General features: G+C 42.7%; 1 protein-coding gene across 1 annotated transcript in view; it reads right to left on the bottom strand.

The window, feature by feature from the left end:
* Positions 1-23,348, bottom strand: part of dnah2 (dynein, axonemal, heavy chain 2) — a 179,854-nt gene that overhangs the window by 86,880 nt on the left and 69,626 nt on the right. Inside the window, exons 28-30 of the mRNA XM_072687948.1 lie at positions 3,932-4,112; positions 2,281-2,419; positions 231-448 (exon numbers count right to left, since the gene is read on the bottom strand). Coding sequence (XP_072544049.1) covers positions 231-448; positions 2,281-2,419; positions 3,932-4,112 — 538 coding nt within the window. The remainder of the gene's footprint in view (positions 1-230; positions 449-2,280; positions 2,420-3,931; positions 4,113-23,348) is intronic.

The raw sequence follows: 23,348 nt of genomic DNA on the forward strand, positions 1-23,348 counted from the left end.
CAGACCAGACCCCATATGACCAAAAGACTAGCTTTTCTGGCTGTCCAGAAAAGATTTATGCGCAGTATTGACTCTGCTCTGATATACTGAACTCCTAACAACAAGGCGCAGACCAAGACCATGCTTGCTGTGACCTCACATGACCTTGAGCAGTCTTCAGAGTCAGACCATGAGGTTACGCTCTATATACACTCATTTGAGAGTCCTGGAGTGTGTATGTGTGGGCGTACCTTGTTGATGCGAAGGCTCTTGATGTTATCGAAGCATTTTTTTAGGTGAGGCTGCACCGCATCTGGGTTGCGTGACTGGCCCAGTATCTCCAGCAAGTCATCATTGGAGAGGAAGTAGAATCGTGGGAATATCTGTCTCTTAGTCTCAAGGTACATGTCTAAAGATTTCTGGATTTCTTCCAGCTTGCCGTTCATTTCAGACAGCTTTTCAGGCAGACCTAGTGAAAAGAAGAGTGAGTCCATGGCCTCTGCTCTCCTTAGCTCCCCCACATTATTCCAGACTGTGCTGTGTCTGGCATTCCCAGAAACCTTTATCAAATTCTGGTGCAAATTCTGGAGCATACATTCATGTAAAACTCAGACCTGTATACATGCATTACTGTTCAAAAGCTTGGATCCGCTCATCATATTAATAATATTTATTAAAAATTGATTCCAGCATCTCCAGTTTTTTCTGTCTATATCACTATATTTAGAGTGGTCCTTTGCAAATGTTTAATAAACTTGTGACTCAGTATCAGAAACACTTTAACAGCATAACGTTGCAGTAGCAGCAGTGAGGCGTCTGAATACACTGAGGTAACATCTACAGATCTAAACGTACATTTACATTTACATTTATGGTATTTAGCTGACGCTCTTATCCAGAGCGACTTACAAGGTTACTCGTATTACAGAAGTGGGCCAATGTAGTGTTAGGAGTCTTGCCCACGAACCCCCGTCTCCCACATGGTGTGGTAGCTCACTGGCAGGTAGTGGTGTTATCTGTTGCGCCACACCAACCACAACTTGGACTCTCCAAATAATGTGAAGAACAGCTGAATTCAGTAGAGGTCTTCAATAAAAGTCTCTTGATAACGTACTGAATGTTCAGATGCTGCTTCATCTCCGATACGTTGTTGAGATGTTACTGAGAGTCTGACGAGTGCTTATGTAATCTACAAAGGGCCACTCTAAATGAAGTGTCACCAGATATTCAGCCTAAAGCATTGTGAATGCAAATGTTACAACTCCCCATAAGAAAAAGGAACTAGGTGGCTAGATGAAACAGCCACTTTAATATTTGGCATGATTACACAGAACACAATAATTGTATATTGAATGAAGCAGACAAGCTTTTCAACCACAAATATCCAATATAAACATATGTGCATCCAAATAAATAAAATTAAAAAAAGAAGGCAATGTCAAACATTTACAATTAAATATACTGTATCATGTAATATTCATAGACTGAAGACAATTACTTTTGTGGTGCAAAATCCATCTTCAGGGTGAGTCTAATTCATATATTAAAATAGTTTCAACAGATCAACTTAACTTACATTTTCACCCCTAAAATGTACATAAACCTAAGGCTAATTGCAATTTGAGAAATTATGAAAATGAGGCAAAAAAAGGTAGGGAAGCTAGGGATAGAAAGCAGGTAATTGGCTAAAGGCTAAGGCTTGGATGACCAGAGAGGGATCAAGGGAAGCAAGCAGGTGCTAGGCTAAAAGCTAACTGACTGGTTACAATTTCTTCAGCTAGCTAAGTGCATACTTTGCTGTGCGAAAACAGAGAGGACAGCAAAACTATCTGGTAAGTATCTGGAATAATTATATGTTCTTTTTTACAGCTCTAGACTATGCTAGGCTAGGCTAGGCTATGCTCCTGTTGGTCACTGTGGTGGTGTAAACCAGTCATTAAAAGAGTTTGTCATATTTTCTTCTCTTTTTTCCATCATAAAAGGGAAATCAGTGTATTTCATTATGCAGTAAAATAACAAGGTGGTAAATAGGATCCTAAAACCACATCTAAGCATTTTAGCCTCAACATATATAACATACCTACTGTTTATACATCTAAGAACATCTTAAAATACTCAACAAATGCGTTCTGCATTTCTTTGTATAATATAGAAAGTTGACTGACTGATCTGACTACACTAGTCTGATGAATGGCATGTGTTAAGATTTTAGTTCTCTATTACTTCTTTGCAATTCTAGCTGAAAGCTATTGTGGACCAATCTTTTCCTACCTGGGACAACTGAATCCCCCCTATCTGTACCTGGGTGGTGCGTTCCTCTCAGTGCATTGTTGTCCTTGTTCAGTCGGTCCATGATGGTCTTCCAGCTGGAGTTGATGTCATCAAACTCAGTGGACTCACGAGACAGCTGCTTACGAATATCCTCCCCTAGGAAGATGTTCTGAGGGGTAGGGGGAGTTAAAAATAAATTGCGAAAGAAATCACAGGTGTGTATACAAAGACACACACACACACGGGAGATCTTTCCTGACAGCCGCTGTGTACTCTCTTCATCACTGTTAAGAGAACAGATGGCTCGGGGTGCTCATGCCGTGGTGTGTGTTTGTGCAATCATCTGAGAGTGTGTATTTATGTTTATGCATCACTCCAGAGATGCTGGGGGGTCAAGGCTAGCCCGGTGAACCTTCGGCTGTTGTGTCTCTGCAGCGAAATGGGCTTCATTAAAGCTAACGAATGAGTGTGATTCTACTGAAGTCTGCACATGCGAGCTCATGGTGAATCAGTGAAGGCTTGCAGATGTGTGTGTGTGTGTGTGTGTAAATGCTTGGTTAACCACCTGATCACGCTTACAACAAACATGATGCAGCAGAGTGTGAAAAAAAGAATGGCAGAATGGGAACATTATGTATTTCATGCCAAAAAACAAGCTAAAGTTTGGGCACCCTGACCTACATGGTCAGACCTTGGCAACACCCCCTTTGGCAGTTATCCCAGCTTGTAATAGCTTTTTGTAGCAGTTATAAGATTCTTTCAATTCTGTGCTCATTTTCCTTGCAGAAGAAAGGCTGTCCATCTTAAGTTGCCCATGGATGTTTAAAATCTGATATTCTGCTGTAGAGGCCATATTCTTTTTATCTTCAGTTTTTCAGTGGTCAGTGTATTGTTCATGTTTGCTTTCTGGCGTGTGCTGGTGGTTAACTGAATCCACTCTTCCCTCTATCTGTGAACTGTTCCCCTTGCCACTGGCTGCAACCCAAAGCCCAAAACTGTTGGAGCACTTTTTTTTGCACCTTTTCATGAAGAGAACACCTTAATGAACCTTCTCCCTACCTTCAACAGACCTAGGACACATCATAGGACTTGTTACCAAAATGCAAATGGTCTGTTTATCCTTTCCTTTAAAAAAAAACTTCTAAAGCTAATACTGGTAATGAATATCATATATGAAGGTGATATTTGTGCAGGTATCGCTGCACAGTAGAATAGTGCACCACCACTCCAGAGTCTGCTAAATCTTTATAAAGATCTTTTTGAGTCTGGGGTTTGATTGGCCTTTCTAGCTATCTTCTGAGGAGCACTCTCTGAAATTTGTCTTTGTCCTTCAGACCTCCAGAACAAAAACACTTTGTAGCTGTTTGTTCTCCTGCTTTGTGGTCATCAGTTATTTTAATTTCCAGAGCACTGGGCAGCTGCTTAGAGGAGCCTAAGCAGTCTCTTCAGAAGGTTTGCGCAGAATAGCATTTATAGTAGTAAGAGAGCATTTATAAAGCCTTGAAATGTGCATCACCAGGCCTTTTCCAACAATGGCCATGAACCAGCTTCTTACTTAGCTATTCACGATAACAGAAAGCATGACCATGGATGCCCAAACATAAGATTTGAAGCAGTTCTAGTTCATAAGAGAACTAGTCTGACAGTAATTATGTGCTTGTGTGTGTGCGTGTGTGTGTACCTCCAGGTACATCCACTGTCTCTGGACAGTAAGGATCATCTCTATGACCTCCAGCACTAGCGACAAGCAGCGCTCCCAGCGGTCCACCTCTTTCTCAAAAGCCCTGACAAAGCGCGAGGCTTTCATAGTAGACAGGGTCACCTGGTTATCCTCCAGAGCCTGGAACACTTCCTCTGTACCTCTGAAGAGAGCAAACACACACACACGCACACACATACACACATTTAGAAAACTGACAAACATTCTGTGTGCATTTCTTAAACAAAGGAGCCAAACCAATCATGTTAAATCAACAAATATCATAAAAAATACACACACACACAGTTTTTTATATTTTAATATCAGGAGTTGTATATCTGCCCCATAGTATCACCTGCATTTTCTTATCATTTGTAAAATGTAATTAATAGAAATCCTATTTTCCTGTGTGGAAAAAGTTAGAACACTCCCACATTTACTACTACCTGAAACGCCTAAAGTTAGCAGCTGCAGATTAGAACATTAGAACATCATTAGAGGGGTCTTTGGAGGAGCCAGTCTTATTTAACCCTCAGACATTTAGTTTGGTTTGATCTTGACTGGTAAAGTGAGTGTTATTACCACAGTGAGATCCAAAGAGCTCTCTGAGGCCTTCAGGAAGAAGGCTGTAGACGCATACGAGTCTGGGAAGGGGCCGCTAAATCATTTACGAGTGCAACAACTGCCAACATGGCCAGATCAGGCCGTCCTAGCAAGTTTAGTCCAACAGCAGACCACCAGCATCTTTCCAGAGAACACTTAGATCAAGACCAGGACATCTGGAGCAATGTACGTTGGAAAAATTAATCCAAATCTGAAATATTTGGACACAGTAACAGAGCATATGTTTAGCGTAAGCAATTAAGCACAAGAACCCATTTCATGTGAAGCACAGAGGTGGAATGTCATGGTTTGGGGCTGCTGCTTTTCTGCAATAGGGCCTGGGGAGATCTCCAACATAAAATCCACTAGGAATTCTTTATTGTATCCACGGGCTTTTTCCTCACAAGAAAATGATTTTTTTTGGTTTAGTTATGTCTATTATATCTCTTAATATTATTCAAATGAAGATCAAATGTCCTTATGTTTAAGACACAGGTTTTCATCAGGTGTTCTAACTTTTTAACATATTACCGGACAAAAACCTGTGAGGTGTGTGACGGGGGTCCATAGATTGAGAAGAGGTGGTACAGTGCAGTTAATGCCTCGTTTGGTGTGTAGAAAACAAGTCACAAAGCAGATGTTAATGTTTGGCAAAAAGAAGAGATTGCATTTAGGCATGAGAGGAAGTAGCTGAATTTGCAGGGGTATGGAAGCATACAGTAACACGGGTCTACTAGCAGTGGCAAAAATTCCAGTCTACAGAGAATTCTCTTCAGAATTGTGGCTGCCAGTGGGTTTCATAGATACTGAGGCATCATTAAAATTGGAACAGAAATGTCACTCTCTGCTTCGTATATCGGGTAGCCTCCGAAATGTGCTGTGCTACTCACCTCCAACACCCTCTGCAGGCCATGCTGACCCCGTTTTTCCATCCACAACCTCGCCTAAAGGCGTTTTCATCTTTCTTTCATGCTGGGTCAATGCAAATGGTGACGTGAATCTGTATCTCTTAGGTAACAGCGTGTTTTTTGGGGTGTTTTTGGTTCGGTTCTAGGTTGTGTAGTGGATGATCCAGTCATTTGGTGTGTGATGGACATTTTTGTACAAATCAGAAGAACCAGTCCTTTCATAATCTGCTACGACTTAAGTGATGATATGCACCATCAGTACCTACATGTCGATAAGAATAAGTCTATGAATTTTGTCTGCATGTTAAAATGTTGCAATAACATTTATCATCATGTGTACAATATCATCAACAATATCATGTGTCATTAAATTGTCTATTAAATACTGAAATATATTTTTCTACAATATTAACAACCCATCTTAGGCTTTTCGAACTCTAGCACAATTCTAACTAGCCTGAAGGGTAAGACTGTCCACACATTGGAACCTGGAAACCAAGTACACACACACACACACACACACACACACACACACACACACACACACACACACACACACACACAGTCTCAACTTCTTTAAAAAACTGAAAAACATCCAAAAAACCTTCATGGGGACAGTCACATTACATTCTGTCTGAACTATCCACTCACCTATTTTTTCTCTTTCTCTCTCTCCCTCTCTTTCTCTCTCCCCCATTACACACAAACATACACACACACACACAGGCCGAAGCAGTGGAGCAGCAGGAAAGATGCAGCAAACAAAAGGAAAGGACAAAGTGAACAGCAGTGGCCCTCAACCCCCTCCTTAGCGTACTGCGTTACCATGGCAGCAGCCTCACGCCACCGCAACCGTCGTCATGCCAACAGCAGAGCCGGCTTTACTGCAAAGTGGAGACACGGCTTCTGGCACCTGATGCGCATGCACACACACACACACATTTGCACACAGTCATTCTACCTTTCATTTACACACAGGATGTTTTTGCTCTCAGATCAATATCAATATACATGTCCAAGATCTAGTGGGGGTCTGGTTCCTCCTCGCCCCTCTGTCTGTCTGTCTGTCTGTCTGGTCTGTACACAAGACCCAGTCTAAAAAAGCCGCAGGTGTGTAGAGAGCGACCTCTCTTTCATCACTCTGCCTTTCTCTGTTCCCCTCATCCACCTCCCTTCTCTGTAATTGGAGCCTGTGTATGAGAGGCTGTGCTGAAGAACAAACTGATGGCAGGTATCCCCCCCCCCCCCCCCCACACACACACACACACTCAACCACACAAAGATGCATCAATGGCTATGACTATTTGGGCTATGCAGGACAAGGCTGCTGCTTTAAATCATCCTGCTCCTGGAGTAGCACTGCACTAGGCATTACAGCACCTGTACCAGTATCCCAGTACTTTTAAATGTAATTGCATGATGTATAATGAAGAGAAAAATTCACCAGCAAACCGAAACATTATGACGACCTGTCCAATATGCTGTTGGTCTTCCACAAGCCAACAGAACAGCTCCAACTGCTGGAGACATGGACCTCTCATGAACCTCTGAAGCTGCCCTGAGGTATCTGGCATCAAGTTACCAGTGGATCCAAGTCCTGGAGGTTGTGGCCTCAAATCAGACTTCCAGCACATTCCACAGATGCTCAAGGTGACAGACATCTGGGGAATCTGGAGGCTAGTCCATGTGTTTTATAAAAAAAAGAAAAAATCATTGCTTTCAAGGTCCTGCTAGATGCATGTTTACTCTAAGTGGTCCGTAGCCATGACGGCCTCATACGTAGCAGAACAGGATGTGACTGTGACACATCACCCCCGTAACCTTTTGCCACAGTAGCCCTTTTGTTGGTTTGGCCCAGGTGGGATAGCCCTGGTTACCTTTGTGCATCAATCAGCATGAGGCGAATAAAACCCTCTTGCCTTTTTTGTGGCTTATCCCTTCTTGGGACACCACTGCTGACCAAGAGCCTCTACAATCTGGGGGTTCCAACAGGACAATGACTACAAACACATGTCAAAGGTGGGTGTGGAATAAATGAAGCAGGCTAACATTAAGCGCATTTGGGAATGACCTTCCTGGCGTCAGCTAAGTGAACTGTTGTTAAAAGTTGGGTCTGTCCCAGGAGAACTCTACAAATTCTGCCATGAAGAGTAGTCAATTATCCAACCAGAGTTCTGCCAGATGCTTGTTGGTGGTTTGTAAACAAGGTAGGGTGCAACCTGCCAAGGTACTGTATTAGGTGTGCTGTATATTAACAAATTAAACAATTAAACAAGACCAATTTAAAAAGCTCAACACAACTAACCTAACTAGTGCTTTCTTCAAATTCCACACACCTGGACTGGCTACTGGAGTTTGTTGACTGTGACATTTGATTGTATGTTAGAAATATGGCAAAAATAAAAGAGTTGTCCAAAAGGTTCAGGGAAGAGATCATTGCCTTTACAAAGAAGGAAAAATATATAAAAAGAGAGCAAAGGCTCTGAATGTTCCTAAAGATAGAGTTGGAAGCATGGTTCACAAGTTCAAAAAGGAACACTGGCTACACTACCTGGACGTGGCAGAAAGAGAAGCCATCATCTGCTCCCACCAGGGGGAGACCTGCAGAAAGTTTGGTGGCAGCACGAACTGAGGTTTCAGTTTGCACATTAAGGCACATACTAAACCCTGAAGGTCTCCATGCCTTTACACATCTACTGACCCCAAAGCACAAGAAAGTCGGCTCCAATCTGCTTCAAAAACATGTAAATTAAACAACAGTTTGGGATTCTTCTCTGTGGAGCAGTGAGACAAAACCTGAACTTTCCTGACCTATGGATCAGCAGTATGTCTTGAAGAACAATGAATCATATGCTGAAAAGAACACTCTGCCTACAGTGAAGCATGGCAGTGGCTCAGCGATGCTAAGGAGCTGCTTTGCTTCTTCTGGCACTAGAAACCTGCATTGTGCAGGGCAAGATAGATTTAATCAAGATTCAGGAAATCATATGAGAAAATGTCATGCCTTTTGTGAAGAAGCTGAAGCTTGGGCAACATTGGACCTCCTAACAGGGCAAGCGTTCCTCAAAGTTCACCAAGGCTTGTTTCAGAAGACGTCCTGGAAGACTCCATCACAGTCGCCTGACTTGAACCCCATAGAAAATCTGTGGTGGGATTTGCAGAAGGCAGTTGCAGCACACAAAACTAAGAATATTAGTGAACTGGAGGCCACTGCCCATGAGGAATGGGCTAAGATTCTTCAGGAACGCTGCCAGAAGCTGGTGTCTGGATATGCATCAGGTTTGTAGCAGGTCATAACAGCAAAAGGGTGCTCTACTGAGTACTAAAGATGTTATGAAGGTATAATTCATTAAAATTGTGGAAAATTCAAATAAGAATGTGGAGTAAACACTTGTTTTAGTTGTGATATTTAATTGGTCTTGTTTGATTGGCTTATAGCAAACATCTGAAAATCAGTACATTTTGCAAATACTAATTTACAATGGAGGTTCATTTCAGCTGACCTTCAAGTCCATGATGATGTTAAAATGCCCATGAAAAATATGTTAAGTAACCCCTGGCTTGATTCAGGCGTGCATAAAACATGCAGGGAATGGATGCTCCAGGAGCAAGATTAAAAAGCACTGAACATCAGCAAAGTTTCCCCAACTCTAGCCCTGGAGGCCCCCTGATTTCCCTGCTGTAACATACCTGATTCAGCTCATGAAGGGCTTAATCATTAGCTAATGATATGACTCAGGTGAGACAGAGCGGGAAAAACACACAACTGTGCAGCGTAGGCGGGCCTTTAGGACCAGAGTTGGTAAACAGTGTTCTACATATTCACACACACACACACAAACCCACTGCGTACTATCCCTTGCTCCCTCTCTGACAGTGCCCAGGAGAGAGAACAGTAAAGGGAGAGCAGAAAAAGCAGGAGCAGGTTGTCATGGTAGTGAAGGAGCAGGTGTGATTTTCCAGCATCAGAGGGGGAAAAAAAGAGAGCGAGAGGAGGGAAAGCGAGAGAAAATGAGAATGGAGAGAGGCAGGAGAGAATCCCCTGGACAGGGGAAAGAAAGGGAGAAGGAGACAGAGAGGGAAAGAGAGAGAGGAGAGGAGGTGTAGAGAAGGAGAGATCTGGTTCACTTGACCCCCCAGCAAAAATATAAAAAGAGGCTGAAACTCATGCCTCTGGCAGCTTTCTTCCACACACACCCACACACCCCCACACACCCCCACACACTCAAATACTGTATAAACATCTAATTTACAAACATTTGAAGCTCATGAGTGTGTTATATATTTAGAGTGTTAGCACAAGCGACTTATTCTGGGCCATACAGAACAGTCTGCTGTAAACCAACCTACTTGGATAAGCAGTACTAGGCTGTATTCCCAAAATATTTCAGATGTTTTCCAAATATATGGAAAGACATGGTATTAGATGATGCCACGTTATGTAGCATTTGTACCTTAAAAAATAACAACTTCAAAATCATGGTAATGTTCCACTGACCTGTAATAGGGAGAATAGAGTCACTATTGTTGCTACTCTGGTCTTGACACACTGCTAACTGCACTGTGTAACTTTGGTGAAGTGAGCAGGACAGCTCTTGTGAGACCAGCAGCAAGAAACACCAATTCTTAAATGATGCTGCTTCAATACAGTTCCTGAACATGTATTGGGGCTCTGTGCTTAAAGGATGTCATAGAAATCAGCACAATGCTAGTTAACTGTTAACTGACATAACAGAACTGCCAGGAGACATTTTAGAGAAACATCGGGGGTCCTACAACGACGCGGAACAATAAATAGTTCTCACATTTCCGTAATGGCACTATCAGAAAATGTGATGTACTATTTGAATAGAAAAGGAAAAAAAACATGTTGCCAAGATTCACCGTAATTATTATTATTATTACTAGTATTAATGTTTTTTGTGTTTTTTGACAGACATATATCCGCTTGTCTGGCGAAATCTGATTACAGAAAGCGCAAGCGTTTACATTAGTATGTAATGTGGGCGAGATCATAATCTCATCGTAATTCAATCACAATATTCTGGGGGTGTTTGCACCTGCCATTTTGGTTGAATCACATGCGTATTTCACTTGTAGGCATGAAAAGCCAGGTGTAAACAGGCTCTGAATGTGTTTAGCTGTCTAATGATGCTGTGTTTATGTCAGTTTGAAAGTATGTTACTTCATGGGATGTGGAGGAAGCACATGCAAACCCTAACCCTAGCCATTACCCTCACAGCGCTATGGACAAAAGTATTGAGACACCTACACTTTACACTTACAGGAGCTTTTATGGCATCCTATTCTAAATCTACAGTCGGCTGTCTGGCAGTAACAAAGGTAACAAAGGCGGTGGCAGGCCTTACATGTATTGGACCCATGTCCCTAAAACATAAAGTCATAAAGTCTTATTCCATGTTACATGTAAAGGTAAAGGTGCACGTATTTGTCACTGTACAGTGTACAGCGAAATGTGTCCTCCGCATTTAACCCATCTGGTAGTGAACACACACTCACACACACACACGTGTTAGGGGCAGTGAGTACACACACACACCCAGAGCGGTGGGCAGCCAACTCCAGCGCCCGGGTAGCAGAGAGGGTAAAGGGCCTTGCTCAAGGGCCCAACAGTGGCAGCTTGCCGAGCCCGGGAATCGAACCCACAACCCTGTTATCGATATCTCGGTGCTCTAACCACTGAGCCACCACTGCCCCCATGCAGTAGAATAGATTTTCAAGCACAGGACATTCATTTGAAAGCACAGTGCATGGAATCTGAAAGATGTCATTAAATAAACAACACATATACACACATATATTCACTCCCAACCGAACTGAAAAGACTACGTAAAGGTGAATCCTACAACACTTGTTTATCTGCCGATGCCGTCTCATGGTACTCCGCCAGAATAGGGTGTTTTTACGTCCCTGTGGAGAGGAACTATTGCCTTAAAAACTCTTTATGATGAATAGTGGAGGAAATGCATTTAACCTTCAGTTGCACTGCACTGCAATATCTGCATTCAATTCCAGCCTGGGTCTTTCACTGGCACTCTCAAGTACCTCCCACAGTGGCGTATGGTAAGCAATGCAGGCGAAAGAAGCAATATGCTATAGAGAAGTGCTTCAGTGTCAGACTGAGAGAGAGCATGAGCGAGAGAGAGAGAGAGAGCTGTATATGGTCCCTCTCTCACACACATACACACACACAGTGGGACACAGAGAGCTGCACTCATTACTGCTCTCTCCAGAAGACTACAGCTCACTGAAACTCTTATTCATCACTACATCTGCAAATTGTGTGTGTGTGTGTGTGCGCGTGTGTGAGTGTGTGCGCGCATGTGCATGAGTGTGATTATGCATACTGCCTGAGTGATCGTATGTGTGTAACTCTGTGCCTGAGGGCATGTTTGTGGAACGCACCGATTGTGAGTGTGTGTGTGTGTGTGTGTGAACGTGTGTGTGAGTGTTGATTGAAGGCTCGTCTCAGAGGAGCAGAAGGTGAGAGACAGGCAGAGGAGACTGACAAAGAGCTCAGTGCACTACAGCAGCTCTAAACCCATCCCAAACACACACACACACCCTGATTTATATGCACTAAAAACGACTATTTCACTTCTATTTACATCATACTAGCTCTACCGCCCACACACACACACACACACACACACACACACACACACGTACAAACATACAAATAAAAAATGATACATCTTCTCCATCTCACTGCCTCTTTCTCTCTCTCTCTCTCTCTCTCACACACAGACACAAATTCACCGGGGATGCGCTGATCTGATATTCCGGATCTGCATCAGCATGAATACTAACCTTATTAAACAGACCAGATATCGGTCACATGTGATTGATCCAGTGTTAATCATTACAGAACTGCAACAGTGCTGCATCGTTCTATATCGGTTGCAAGTGTATAACCTTTTTCTATGTGGTAAATTAGCCTGTGCTCTACGTTTAGGGGAATTTGTGTGTCTGGGGCCTACTGGGTACCACACACACCCATCCACTCACATACTCAAACCTAGGAGCAATTTATAGGCAAATTGGCTATAAATTGCTCCTAGTGGATGTAGGAGGAGGCGGCAGCACCCGAAGGAAACCCACAGGGATGAGGGTAGAAACTTCACACAGACAGTGAATGAATCGAAGAATTGAAGGATGCAAAGGTTCAAACCCAGGCCCCTGGAGCTGTGTGGCACATACACTACCTGTGGAGCCACCGTGGCGGCCGGGATCCAAATCAAAATTAGAATATGTATTAGCCAGACACATCGTTTATAAGGACAGTCTCTGGAGATGGCGCAAACATCAACTCCAATAAAAATACATAAAAAATCCTCCTGGAGAAGGCCTGGAGGATGGCTTCCACTCAACACCTAGTTTACCTAGGCAGTGCCGCATTAATTGAAACCAGGAGAGCGAGCTAATGTGCTAAAGTAAGACCCGTCCATACGCATCCCGATATTTAAAAAAAGTAGTTATTTATAAATCCAGGTATTCAGACATCAACATTTCAATTCATTACAGAGTTGAAACAGTGCTGCTTCATAGACCTTCTGGAAATAAAGGTTGCAGGAGGACACTCCCATAGTGGGTGCTAGTTATCCGTTATAGGACTGTGTGTATAGCCTTCCTTAAAGAACTATATTAATTTTTAATGCATTACCCCTTTTTTCCCTTTTTTAATTGTACAAATTACACAAACAATTATAAGTAATGAGTAATTAACCAAATGTTTTCGTTTTCAGTGTTGTTGTGTTGTTATTTGGTTGGAGAAAACAGAGCTTTATGAAAATGCTTTATGAAACTCATGTTTCTGTCCAAATCTCAAATACCTCCTTACTCCCTATATAGTGAACTACACAAGTCACAAAACTACAACGTCTACACACAGACAGCTCTAAACTTCAGATTTCCACATATGACTTATGTAAATACTGTTCTATTACAGATATATAAATCTGTGTTTAGATATACAATAGTACACTACATAGGGAGTAGTCTGCAACTCAGGATTAAACCTCTTTTTGTCCGTCTTCCTGGTCTTTTTTATCCATCTCCTTATGAGGTATTATCAGCCCATATATGGCCAATTTGCTTATGCAAGCATTTTCTTTTTCTGTGTGGATGGAAATGTTTCCAAAAACGGAGGGAGGGAAATCTCAGTTTTTAAAATACATGTGGACAGGGATTGAGAGGGCACCCTTCATTTGTTTTACTTCCAGTCTAAATGGTCATGAAGTGCAAGCTATTCATTTTTTTAATTAGATATTTCAGAGGAGAGAAGATAATCTGCTTGCACAAGGAAGGAGAAAGTCAGGTTTTCAAAGCTGAAAGAATAATGAATAGAAACTACGGGACATCTAACAACCATGCAAGACATGGCAGACCACCACAACTGTCCCAATCACATAAACTGAACTAAAGCTTTCTTCTTTGAGAAGAAGATCAAGAAGCACTTACTGAGAAATGCAAACTGATTACCCCAGAGTTCAGACCTCAACATTGCTGGGTGTGTTTAGGGACAATGGAGGTCCCACTGTCTTGAGGACAATGTCTTCTAAACTCCTAAGTACTTTGGAGATGTGGAAAAATCTTCCTGATCATTTCTGCAGAAAAACTGGAAGCGAGTCTCAGGGAAAGACTAAAATCTGTACTAAAGGTGTCAAAGGTAAAGCCCCTGATAGATTCCACTGCAGATGACCCCAAGATCAATGTTTTACTTCACCTCTCAGTGGTGCTAATGTTATGGCTGATCAGCGTACATGTGCAATGTAAAAGTTTTTGTTTATGTGCTTTTTGTATTGTGAAGCACACAAGGCCTAACAGAGCACAGCTATCGTATAGACGCTGGATAACAGCCAATGCTCTGCATCCAGATTTCAGAGTCGGCATGAGGAGAGAAAAGGCTGGATCTCCACATCCCAACATGCACAACTCAAAAAGCACACCACAACACATTTCAAAGGACACCGAATAATCAGTAACAAATGGCTGGCAGGGCTGAGCTTAGACTAATTGAGAACACATCCACGAATGACAATCCCTCCACATTTACCCAGCATAGTGGTCCTTTTCATCAAGAGCACAATTCAATAACTTGTTTGAATGGGTTTGTTGTGTAAGAGTTTGTTTGTATGTTTGTGTGTGTGTGTGTATGTGTGTGTGTGTGTGTGTGTGTATTTGTGTGGTGGGTGTGTGGGAGGGTACATTGGGCAGGCCATGTCTTTTCCATTCTCCCTCAGCTGGACGATGAGTTTATCAGTGAGAAATGAGTGCTTTCCCCCTCTCTCTCTCTTTCTCTCTCACTCCCTCCCCCCCTCTCTTTCTCTCTTTCCCCCTCTCTCTCGCTCTCTCTCTCTCACTCCCTCCCCCCCTCTCTCTTTCTCTCTTTTCCCCTCTCTTTCGCTCTCTCTCTCACTCAATTTCCCCCTCTCTCTCACTCTCTCCCTCTCTCTCACTCCCTTTCCCCCTCTCTCACTCCCTTTCCCTCTCTCTCTCACTCCCTTTCCCTCTCTCTCTTTCTCTCTCCCTTTCCCCCCTCTCTTTCTCTCTTCCCCCTCTCTCTCTCACTCCCTTCCCCCCCTCTGTAACTCCCTTTCCCCCTCTCTCTTTCACTCTCTCACTCCCTTTCCCCCTCTCTCTTACACTCTCTCTCACTCCCTTTCCCCCTCTCTCTTTCACTCTCTCTCACTCCCTTTCCCCCTCTCTCTATTTCACTCTCTCTCACTACCTTTCCCCCTCTCTCTTTCACTCTCTCTCACTCCCTTCCCCCCTCTCTTTCTCTCTCTAACTCCCTTTCCCCCTCTCTCTCTTTTACTCTCTCTCACTCCCTTTCCCCCTCTCTTTCTCTCTTTCTCTCACTCCCTTTCCCCCTCTCTCTCTTTCACTCTCTCTCACTCCCTTTCCCCCTCTCTTTCTCTCTCTCCCTCTCTCTTTCTCTCTCACTCCCTTTCCCCCTCTCTCATTCTCTCTCTCTGTCTGTCCTCTTCTCTCTTCACCCTTACTCTCGCTCTGTCCCTTTTCTCTCTCTCATTCTCTCCCATACTGCCCCCTTCGCTCTTTCTCTCATTCCCCCTTTCTCTCGCTCATTCTCTGCCCCTTCTCTCTCGTTCTCTTTTTTGCCCATTTCTTTCCCTTCACCTTCTTCTCAACCTGTACTCTCTCTCTCTCTCTCTCTCTCTCTCTCTCTCTCCCTCCTTCCATTTTTCACCATTTTCTCTCATTCACGTTGTTCCCTTTCTCTCTTTTTCCGCCCCTTCCTCTCTGCCCACTCTCCTCATTCACCCTTTCTCTTGTTCTCTCTCTGCTTTCTCTATTTGACCCTTGCTCTCTCCCATTCTCTCTCTCTCTCTCTCTCTCTCTCTCTCTCTCTCTCTCTCTCTCTCTCTCTCTCTCTCTCCATTTTTCTCTCATTCGCTGTTTCCTTTCTCTCTTTTTCTGCCCCTTCCTCTCTGTCGTTCTCTCTGCCCACACTCCTCATTCACTCTTTCCACAAACCCTTTTCATTCTCTTACTCTCATTCCTGTCTTCTATCTTTCTCTGTCTCTCTCTCTTTCCCTCTCTCTTTCCATGCTCCCTACTTCCTTTTGTCTCTTAACCTTGCTCACATCTCTCTCTCTCTTTTTGCCTCTTCTCTCTCTCGTTTTCTCTCTGCCCAATCAGTGGGTTTGGCTGCGGATGCTAATTGAATTGGGCTGCAGGTCTAATTCTAATCTGCAGCAGATGGCCAGAACATTCCAGCTTCCTCCAGCAGCAGCAGCAGCAGCAGTGAACAACCTAGAGTCATCTCTGTCTTTCTCTCTCCACTATGCTCTCGTTTTCTCTTTCTCTCTATCTATCCATCTCCATGTGTCTCATAAACACACATGCATGCACTCAGTGGCAAACACACAGGGCACGCACACTCGCACTAGGTGGCAGTGTTGTGCTTCACAGGGGTACTGGCCTGCCTTCGCTAAAGACATAATAAAGACACAAATCAATGGCGATAAGTCGGGGAGAGCTGCTCGACCTGGGCTGAGTTATAATTTGAGACCTCGCATTGCATTTGGAGAGTAAACACTGTAAGCACTAAATCACACAGGGAGACGAGCGCACACACAGACACACACACACAGACACACACGCACAGGCCTCTCTAATGTGATAAAAGCAGAGCACAGGGAGAACATAACCTCTCTTAATGACTATCATCTCAAAGGTAGACCAAAAGTGTGTTTATCTTCCCACTGGTGTGTGTCTGTGTGTGCATGTCCAGTACTAGGTGCAGTGGGTAACATGCATGAGTACAGCAGAAGGCGTACCGGGGAACTGGAGGTGACTTTAACTGTGTAGCTAGTCCAGCTCCAGTATACAGAGTCCCGCAGCCGAACACTGGGGCTTCAGTTTTGCATTTTAGCTTAGGAGGCTAAATGCTTTCGCTAAATGACAGCCTGTTATGATTTATATGGAGCCAATTAAACTGCAGTCGGTCAGCAGAGACTGTGCAGTTGTGTTTTCTTAATCAAATCAATCTTGTGTGAGGAAAAGAAAGCAGAGAACACGTTTCAGTGAGCATAGGCAAGCTATTTGTGGTCTGAGAGTAAAAACAAAGGACAATACATCATGTGCTGCTTTTCACTAGAAAATGTATACATTTCTGAATGAATTGGACCTGAAATGTGATCAGATCTTCATTTAATATATAAACTAGACATCGAAATATCTAAATAACTAAATATCGATATATCAAAGTATCACAATATTATGTTTTGCGATACTGCATGAATTCTCAAAAACCCAGTATTGACAAGTGGGAAAGGGACCTTAAACATATGATGTAACCTGCCCGTTACCTTGAAGAATCCTGCTCATCAACTGATTAACTTTAAAAGTATATAAAAGATGGGTTCCAGGGTTCCTATGCCTTATTGTACTGCTTGTAATGCTGATTCTATCGGCACATTTCTACATATGTTTTGAGATTGCAATGTTTTAGGACTATATCATATCCACAATGTCTCATATGCTTGAGATAAATATTGACAAAGGCCTGTATCTCTGTTTATTAAATAATGATAGATCTTTCACCTTTATCTCAAAAATGATTCATCGTTGCTGTCTTAACAGCAGCTAAAATGACTACACAAACAAAAAAACTCCTGCAACAATGGTTATTATTCTATCACCACACTGTTTTCCTCAAGCAGGATAAATACAGCAAAATCAGCTACAGTTCTAGGGAGGGACCTGATCAAAATAGATCTCAAGGATTTAGTTCCAGCCCATTAGATGAATGCCCATAAAACTCACCCTAAAGCTTTTTCATGGTGTGACAGTGATTGTTGATACTGATTGCAATTTTGATACATTTATCCATGTCTGTCTATGTTGAAAAAGAATGCAAGCTATGCATACCTGTAAAAAATTACAAAAAAATGATCACAACAATAGAATACATGTACATGACTGGTAGCAGATGGGGGTTCATTTTGCTAGATAGCAGTGTTTTCTTCAGATCCTACTGTTCTGACTGCATAAAAAGTAAACTTTTCTATATATATATACACACACACACACATACACAGCTTATATAGCTTGATTAAGAAAATGGCGCAAAATAAGTAAATATCTTTGTCAGAGAAAGGATGTAAACTAGCCTCATCTTCCTTACCTTCTTATGCACATTTACCCAATCAGAGTCATGGTGGGTCTGGAGCCTACCTAGATGCATTGGGCGCAAAGCAGGAATACCCCCTGGACAGGGCACTATGCTACTATCTAGCAGTTTGAGTGAATTTAGAGTATTCGAATTCAGATGTTTCAATCAGGATCATGGCAATCAAAAGTGAGTTCAGGAGGACCTCCCATTTTAAAAAAAAAATAACTTTGGGTCTTTACTATGAAAGTCTGGTCCTCAACACACAGGTATATGGAAGTGTGCCATGCCTTGAACAAAGGAGGTTCCTCCAGACCTCAGAACAAGAGCTATTAAAGCTCAGCACGCTACAGAGGTAACAAAACCACTTTAAAGAGTTGGCTTCCACCAATCCACTGTGAGGTAGATGATATGCAAATGGAGGGAATTCAGCACACTGTTACTTTCCAAAGGAGTGGTCATTCAGCAAAAGTTACTCCAGAGTCACTCAAAGTTACTCAAAGAACCCCAGGGTAACATCTAAGGGCCTCCAGGCCTCTCTGGCATTGAGTAAGGTAAATGTTTCTAAGTTCACCACCAGTGAAATACTACACAATAACAGTGTGCAGGGCAGGACAGCATGGAGGAAGCTACTACTCTCCAAACAGAACATGACTGCCTGTCTGAAGTTAGCTCAAGAGTGCATCCATGGATAAGCCAGAAACCTACTGGAAGAATGTTTTGTGGACAGATGAATTCAGAATAGAACTTATTGGTTGTTTGGTAAAGACTAAACACTGCTTTCCAACATAAACTCCTCATCTGAACTATTAAGGATGGTGTATTATCCTGTATTATGGTTTGAGGCTGCTTTACTGCCTCAGATCCAATTCTGGACTTGATTGTGCAGTCAAATTTCACAGGAAAATGTCAGGGTTGTCTGCACATAAGATAAAGCTTAACTCTATGTAACTCATGCAGCAAGACAATTATCCCAAAAAAGCAGTAGAAACTGAACATTTTGGAATGGCTAAATCAAAGTCCAGAACCTGACCCAGTAAAAAAGTTGTAAACAATTTAAGATTGAGACATAACTTAATTTTAACTGGGTTCTTTTTTAATTTGTAGGACTTTAATTTGTAGTGAAGATTAATCATATAGAGGTCAAATATATGCAGAAATAAAGAACACTGTAAGAGGCAGAACTTTCTAGCAGCATAACATACGGTTGAGTGTTTTGCCTTGAGCTAGCAATTTATAACAAATAACTGGCAACAATAAACTATAATATGGTGCATATGAACACCCCTAATAAGCCCTCTATGTTCAACTCATGCCCTCTTTAAAATCAGGATTTGTCTCTGCCATCTGTTACTGTGACTACTGTTGAACTGATTTAGTCTCCACTTGTGCTACACAATACATTGTTCCTTACTGAGATCAAAAACGGTTGCAGTATGCCAAAGTGCCAGTTACTCAATGTCCTAAAGCCCCTGGGAACTGTTGGGAGTTTTATTTCTAATAAGGTTAACCTGGCTCCTCAGGGCCCCCAGTGTAAATGTACATAGTAAGTCTAATAAATGTCTGCTGAATTTCACCAGCATTGCTCTCATCTCTATGTAGAATGACCCCCCTGTGGGTCATGTTTACGTTAGCATACCTCTGAAAAATCACAAGCATAACGTGGTTCTGCCATCTTTTCAATTCTAAACAACCTGAAAAGCTAAAGCTAAAGCTAAACCTGGCAAGTTAAGGCCCCATGTGCCTTGTCAAGTCTACGTATGTCTTCGAATATAGCGGCCGGGTGCCGGGACAAAAGAGAGGTCACAATGGAGTACAATAGCCGCACACCCGTACCTCCGACCACCCATAATGCCACCCTTCCTGAACAGCGAAGGGGAGACGCAGAGAGGTACACTACTCCTGTCGCAGCTCGAGCATTAGCTCACCAAGTTTAGGTTTAGCTCTCCAGGTTGCTCAGACCTGAAAATAAGGTGGAGCCATGTTGGCCTTGTGATTTGTCAGGGGTATGCTGTGATATGCTGTCGTAAACCTGAAAGGTGAATCAAGGAAGACATGTGACCCAAAAAGCAAAGAAAAAAAAATTGGAAAAACATAAAAATGGCTTATCTGAGCTGTATAACCACAATATGGTATTTGGTACTATGCAGCCCAGACTAATATTAGTATATTGCCATTATTCATACTATTTGTAACTTTTCTACTGCTGGAGAGACACTTATCCATTTAGGAGGTTATATTGGTAAATGTATGACACTGAAGAATGTAGACTAAAGAAGCTTTCGCATTCATTTGTCCTGTGGCTGTGGGCAGGGTTACAAGTGACAAAAGTCTAGGAACCCCTGTCTCAGAAATAAACAGACAGAACACAGTTCCACTGCTCCACTGCTTAATGCTGGGGGGCTTTATACCCCTCTAGCCCACGCCTTCATGTTTATCTGCCCTAGGGAGTCGTATTCTATTGGCAATACTTCTCTACAGAGACTAGGCAAGCTGTGTGTGTGTGCGCATTTGCAAATCTGTGTCAGGTATGGGTGCAATGGATGCTGAATGCCTTCACTAGCAAAGGGTGTCCCTTCATTTGGACTTTTATAGTGCATATGGCACATTTTGCAACTTTTACAATGTTCACATACTGTATCCAACTCTGTTATTTCGAATAAACAAGGAAATTGGTTTTCCATGGCTCTGCGGAATTTAAAAATAAAGGGTCGTAAATGGCTTGGTTTGCAAAATTCATAAACAAATGGTTCTTTTAAGAACCATCCTTTCAAAGATTCTTTAGGGAATCATAAGTGGTTATTCTATGGCAGAGAAAATAAGGAGAGAGAGAGAGCAAGAGTGAGCGAGGAAGAGAAAGGGGGGAGGAGGGCGAAAGAAGATTAGAAAGCATGTCTACTTGTTTGGCTATGCAGGAGATGAGGAGGCATTCCAGTAAATAATGAGTGCATGTGTTTACTCAATATGCCGGAGACGGAGAGAGAGCGAGGGAGTAAATGAGGAAGCAGAAGAAAGAATAGCCCTGACGGAATCTCTCTTTTCCTACACGGGATCTATGTGTGTTAACAAGCTGTGAGATTCATGGGAAAAAGAGAGAGAGCGAATGAGCGGCCGCTCGCTGCACTGCAAGATCTGAGCCGCTATAAATAGGAGAGGAGATTGGCGTGTCACAGGGACTTCTTTAAGCTCCCGGGCGCCAGCTCTCCCTCTCTCTTTTTTACCCTTTTCTATTCGTTCTCCTCTCCCTTTTTTCTTTCTCCATCTCCCTACCTGTCAGTGTGACAACACCCCCCTCTGTCCCTCCCTCCCTCTCTCTCTCGCTCGCTCTCTCTCTCTTTCCCTCCATCTCTCCTGCTCTCTCTCTCTCTCTCTCTCTCAGCTTCTCTCAGGTGGGCGTGAGAGGGTGATGTGACTGCAGGAGGATGACAGCTCAGAGAAAAGAGGCACAGCCTTTAGGGCCTTGCATATCAGCACACCCTACACGTCGCATATTAAGATACACACGCACACAGGTTTATTGGACAGACATGACATTAAGGAATTTCTGTGCCAGTAATGACAACTGATAATTAATAACTGGGGTGTCTGATATTGATATCAATATCCAATAGCTTTATTGTAAAACAAGTCAACCCATTACAGCCCATCATGTCCATCATGCATAAGTCATGAAGGAGAACACTACACACATCAGAGCTGAATATTTACATTATTATAGGTGGATATTATGAAATAACTGAATTTTGAAAGAAAGAATATCCCTAAAGCTGTCCTATAAATTCCATCTCTACCTTTCATGTTTATGACAAAGTTTTCACAGCCCACCCCCACCCCATCATCCTCCTTTGACTCATAAGCCATATCTCCCAGTCCTAGCTCCACTTATGAGAGGGCGTTCTGGCCTTCAAGCACAAAGCAGAAACCAGCAGAACTTCATCCAAATGTTCTCTAAGTCCGTGATGTATAGCCAGACGTGGACACTTGAGGAATCTCTGCCCATTCCTCATGGGCAGTGGCTGCCACTTCACAAATATCCTTGGGTTTGCTGCTGCAATCACCTTCTTCAAATTTCACCAAAGATCTTTCTATAGGGGTTCCAGTCAGACGACTGTGATGGAAACCCAAGTCTTAAGTTATAAATGTGTTTGTAAATTTGTCTCTTTATTCTCCTGATGTGGTACTGCAAATTAACCCACCAATTTGCAGCCTTGTGGCAGCCTTGGTGGATGGCTTTGAGATATGCTTGGAGTCACGATCTTGTTGGAAGGCCCAATGTCGGCCAAGCTTCAGCTTCCTCAAAGCTTCCCCGTTTTGTTTCATTGCTCCACAGAACAGAATCCCACAACTTCTGCAGCTTACTATATGGATCTAATTAGATTGAGGCTGACCTGTCCTGTGCTTTTGGTAGAGATGTATGTGCATGGAGACCTTTACGGATTGGTAAGTGCCTTACTGTCCAAACGGAACCCTCAGTGCTGCCACCAAATTTTGCTGCAGGTCTTCTGCAGTCACTTGAGGGTTTTTGACCATCCGTCTCCTCAGGAATACGGTGAAAACAGTGCATTATCTTTTTCTCTCTTTTCTTTACAATGATACCAAGAATGATACAATTATGCAATAATTTAATTGAATTCATTTTAATTTGCACAGCGTTCGTCACAACAGCCGTTGTCCCAAAGCCGCTTTACAGAAAATCAGGCCCAAGCCTCTTGTGAGCAAGCCAGAGGCAATGACAAGGAAAAATTTCCTTAGAACAATGAACCAGAACTCAAAAGGGGAACCCATCCTCCTTTGGTACACACTGCACAGAACAACATGAAATACAAGAAAGCAATTGGGGTTATGAGCTCATTTAAGGAAAGACTTACAGCAATTTGAATGAATAATAAGAAAGACAAAGACAGACGAGATGTGCGTTGTCATTAGATGGAAGTACTGATTACCTAAAGAAACCAATGACTAATGTGAGAGCATGACAGAGGTTATCTAAAAAGAGTGAGAACAGGAATAAAGTCCATGGATTGCATGAGCAGGTAGGAGATACTAGGAGAAAATCAGGTCTCAGGTTGAAGGGATGAAGCTGTATATTTGATAAAATACATATAAACATGCTAATACACCCCCCCCACACACATACTCACAATCACAAAGCCTGAAGCTGAATATAGATGTGCCTAGAGCCATTTCTAGCAAACTTGTAACCCCTGGGATAGAGTTTGGTTGTACAAAT

Source organism: Salminus brasiliensis, chromosome 9, assembly GCF_030463535.1.
Source record: "Salminus brasiliensis chromosome 9, fSalBra1.hap2, whole genome shotgun sequence".
Taxonomy (NCBI): Eukaryota; Metazoa; Chordata; class Actinopteri; order Characiformes; family Bryconidae; genus Salminus; species Salminus brasiliensis.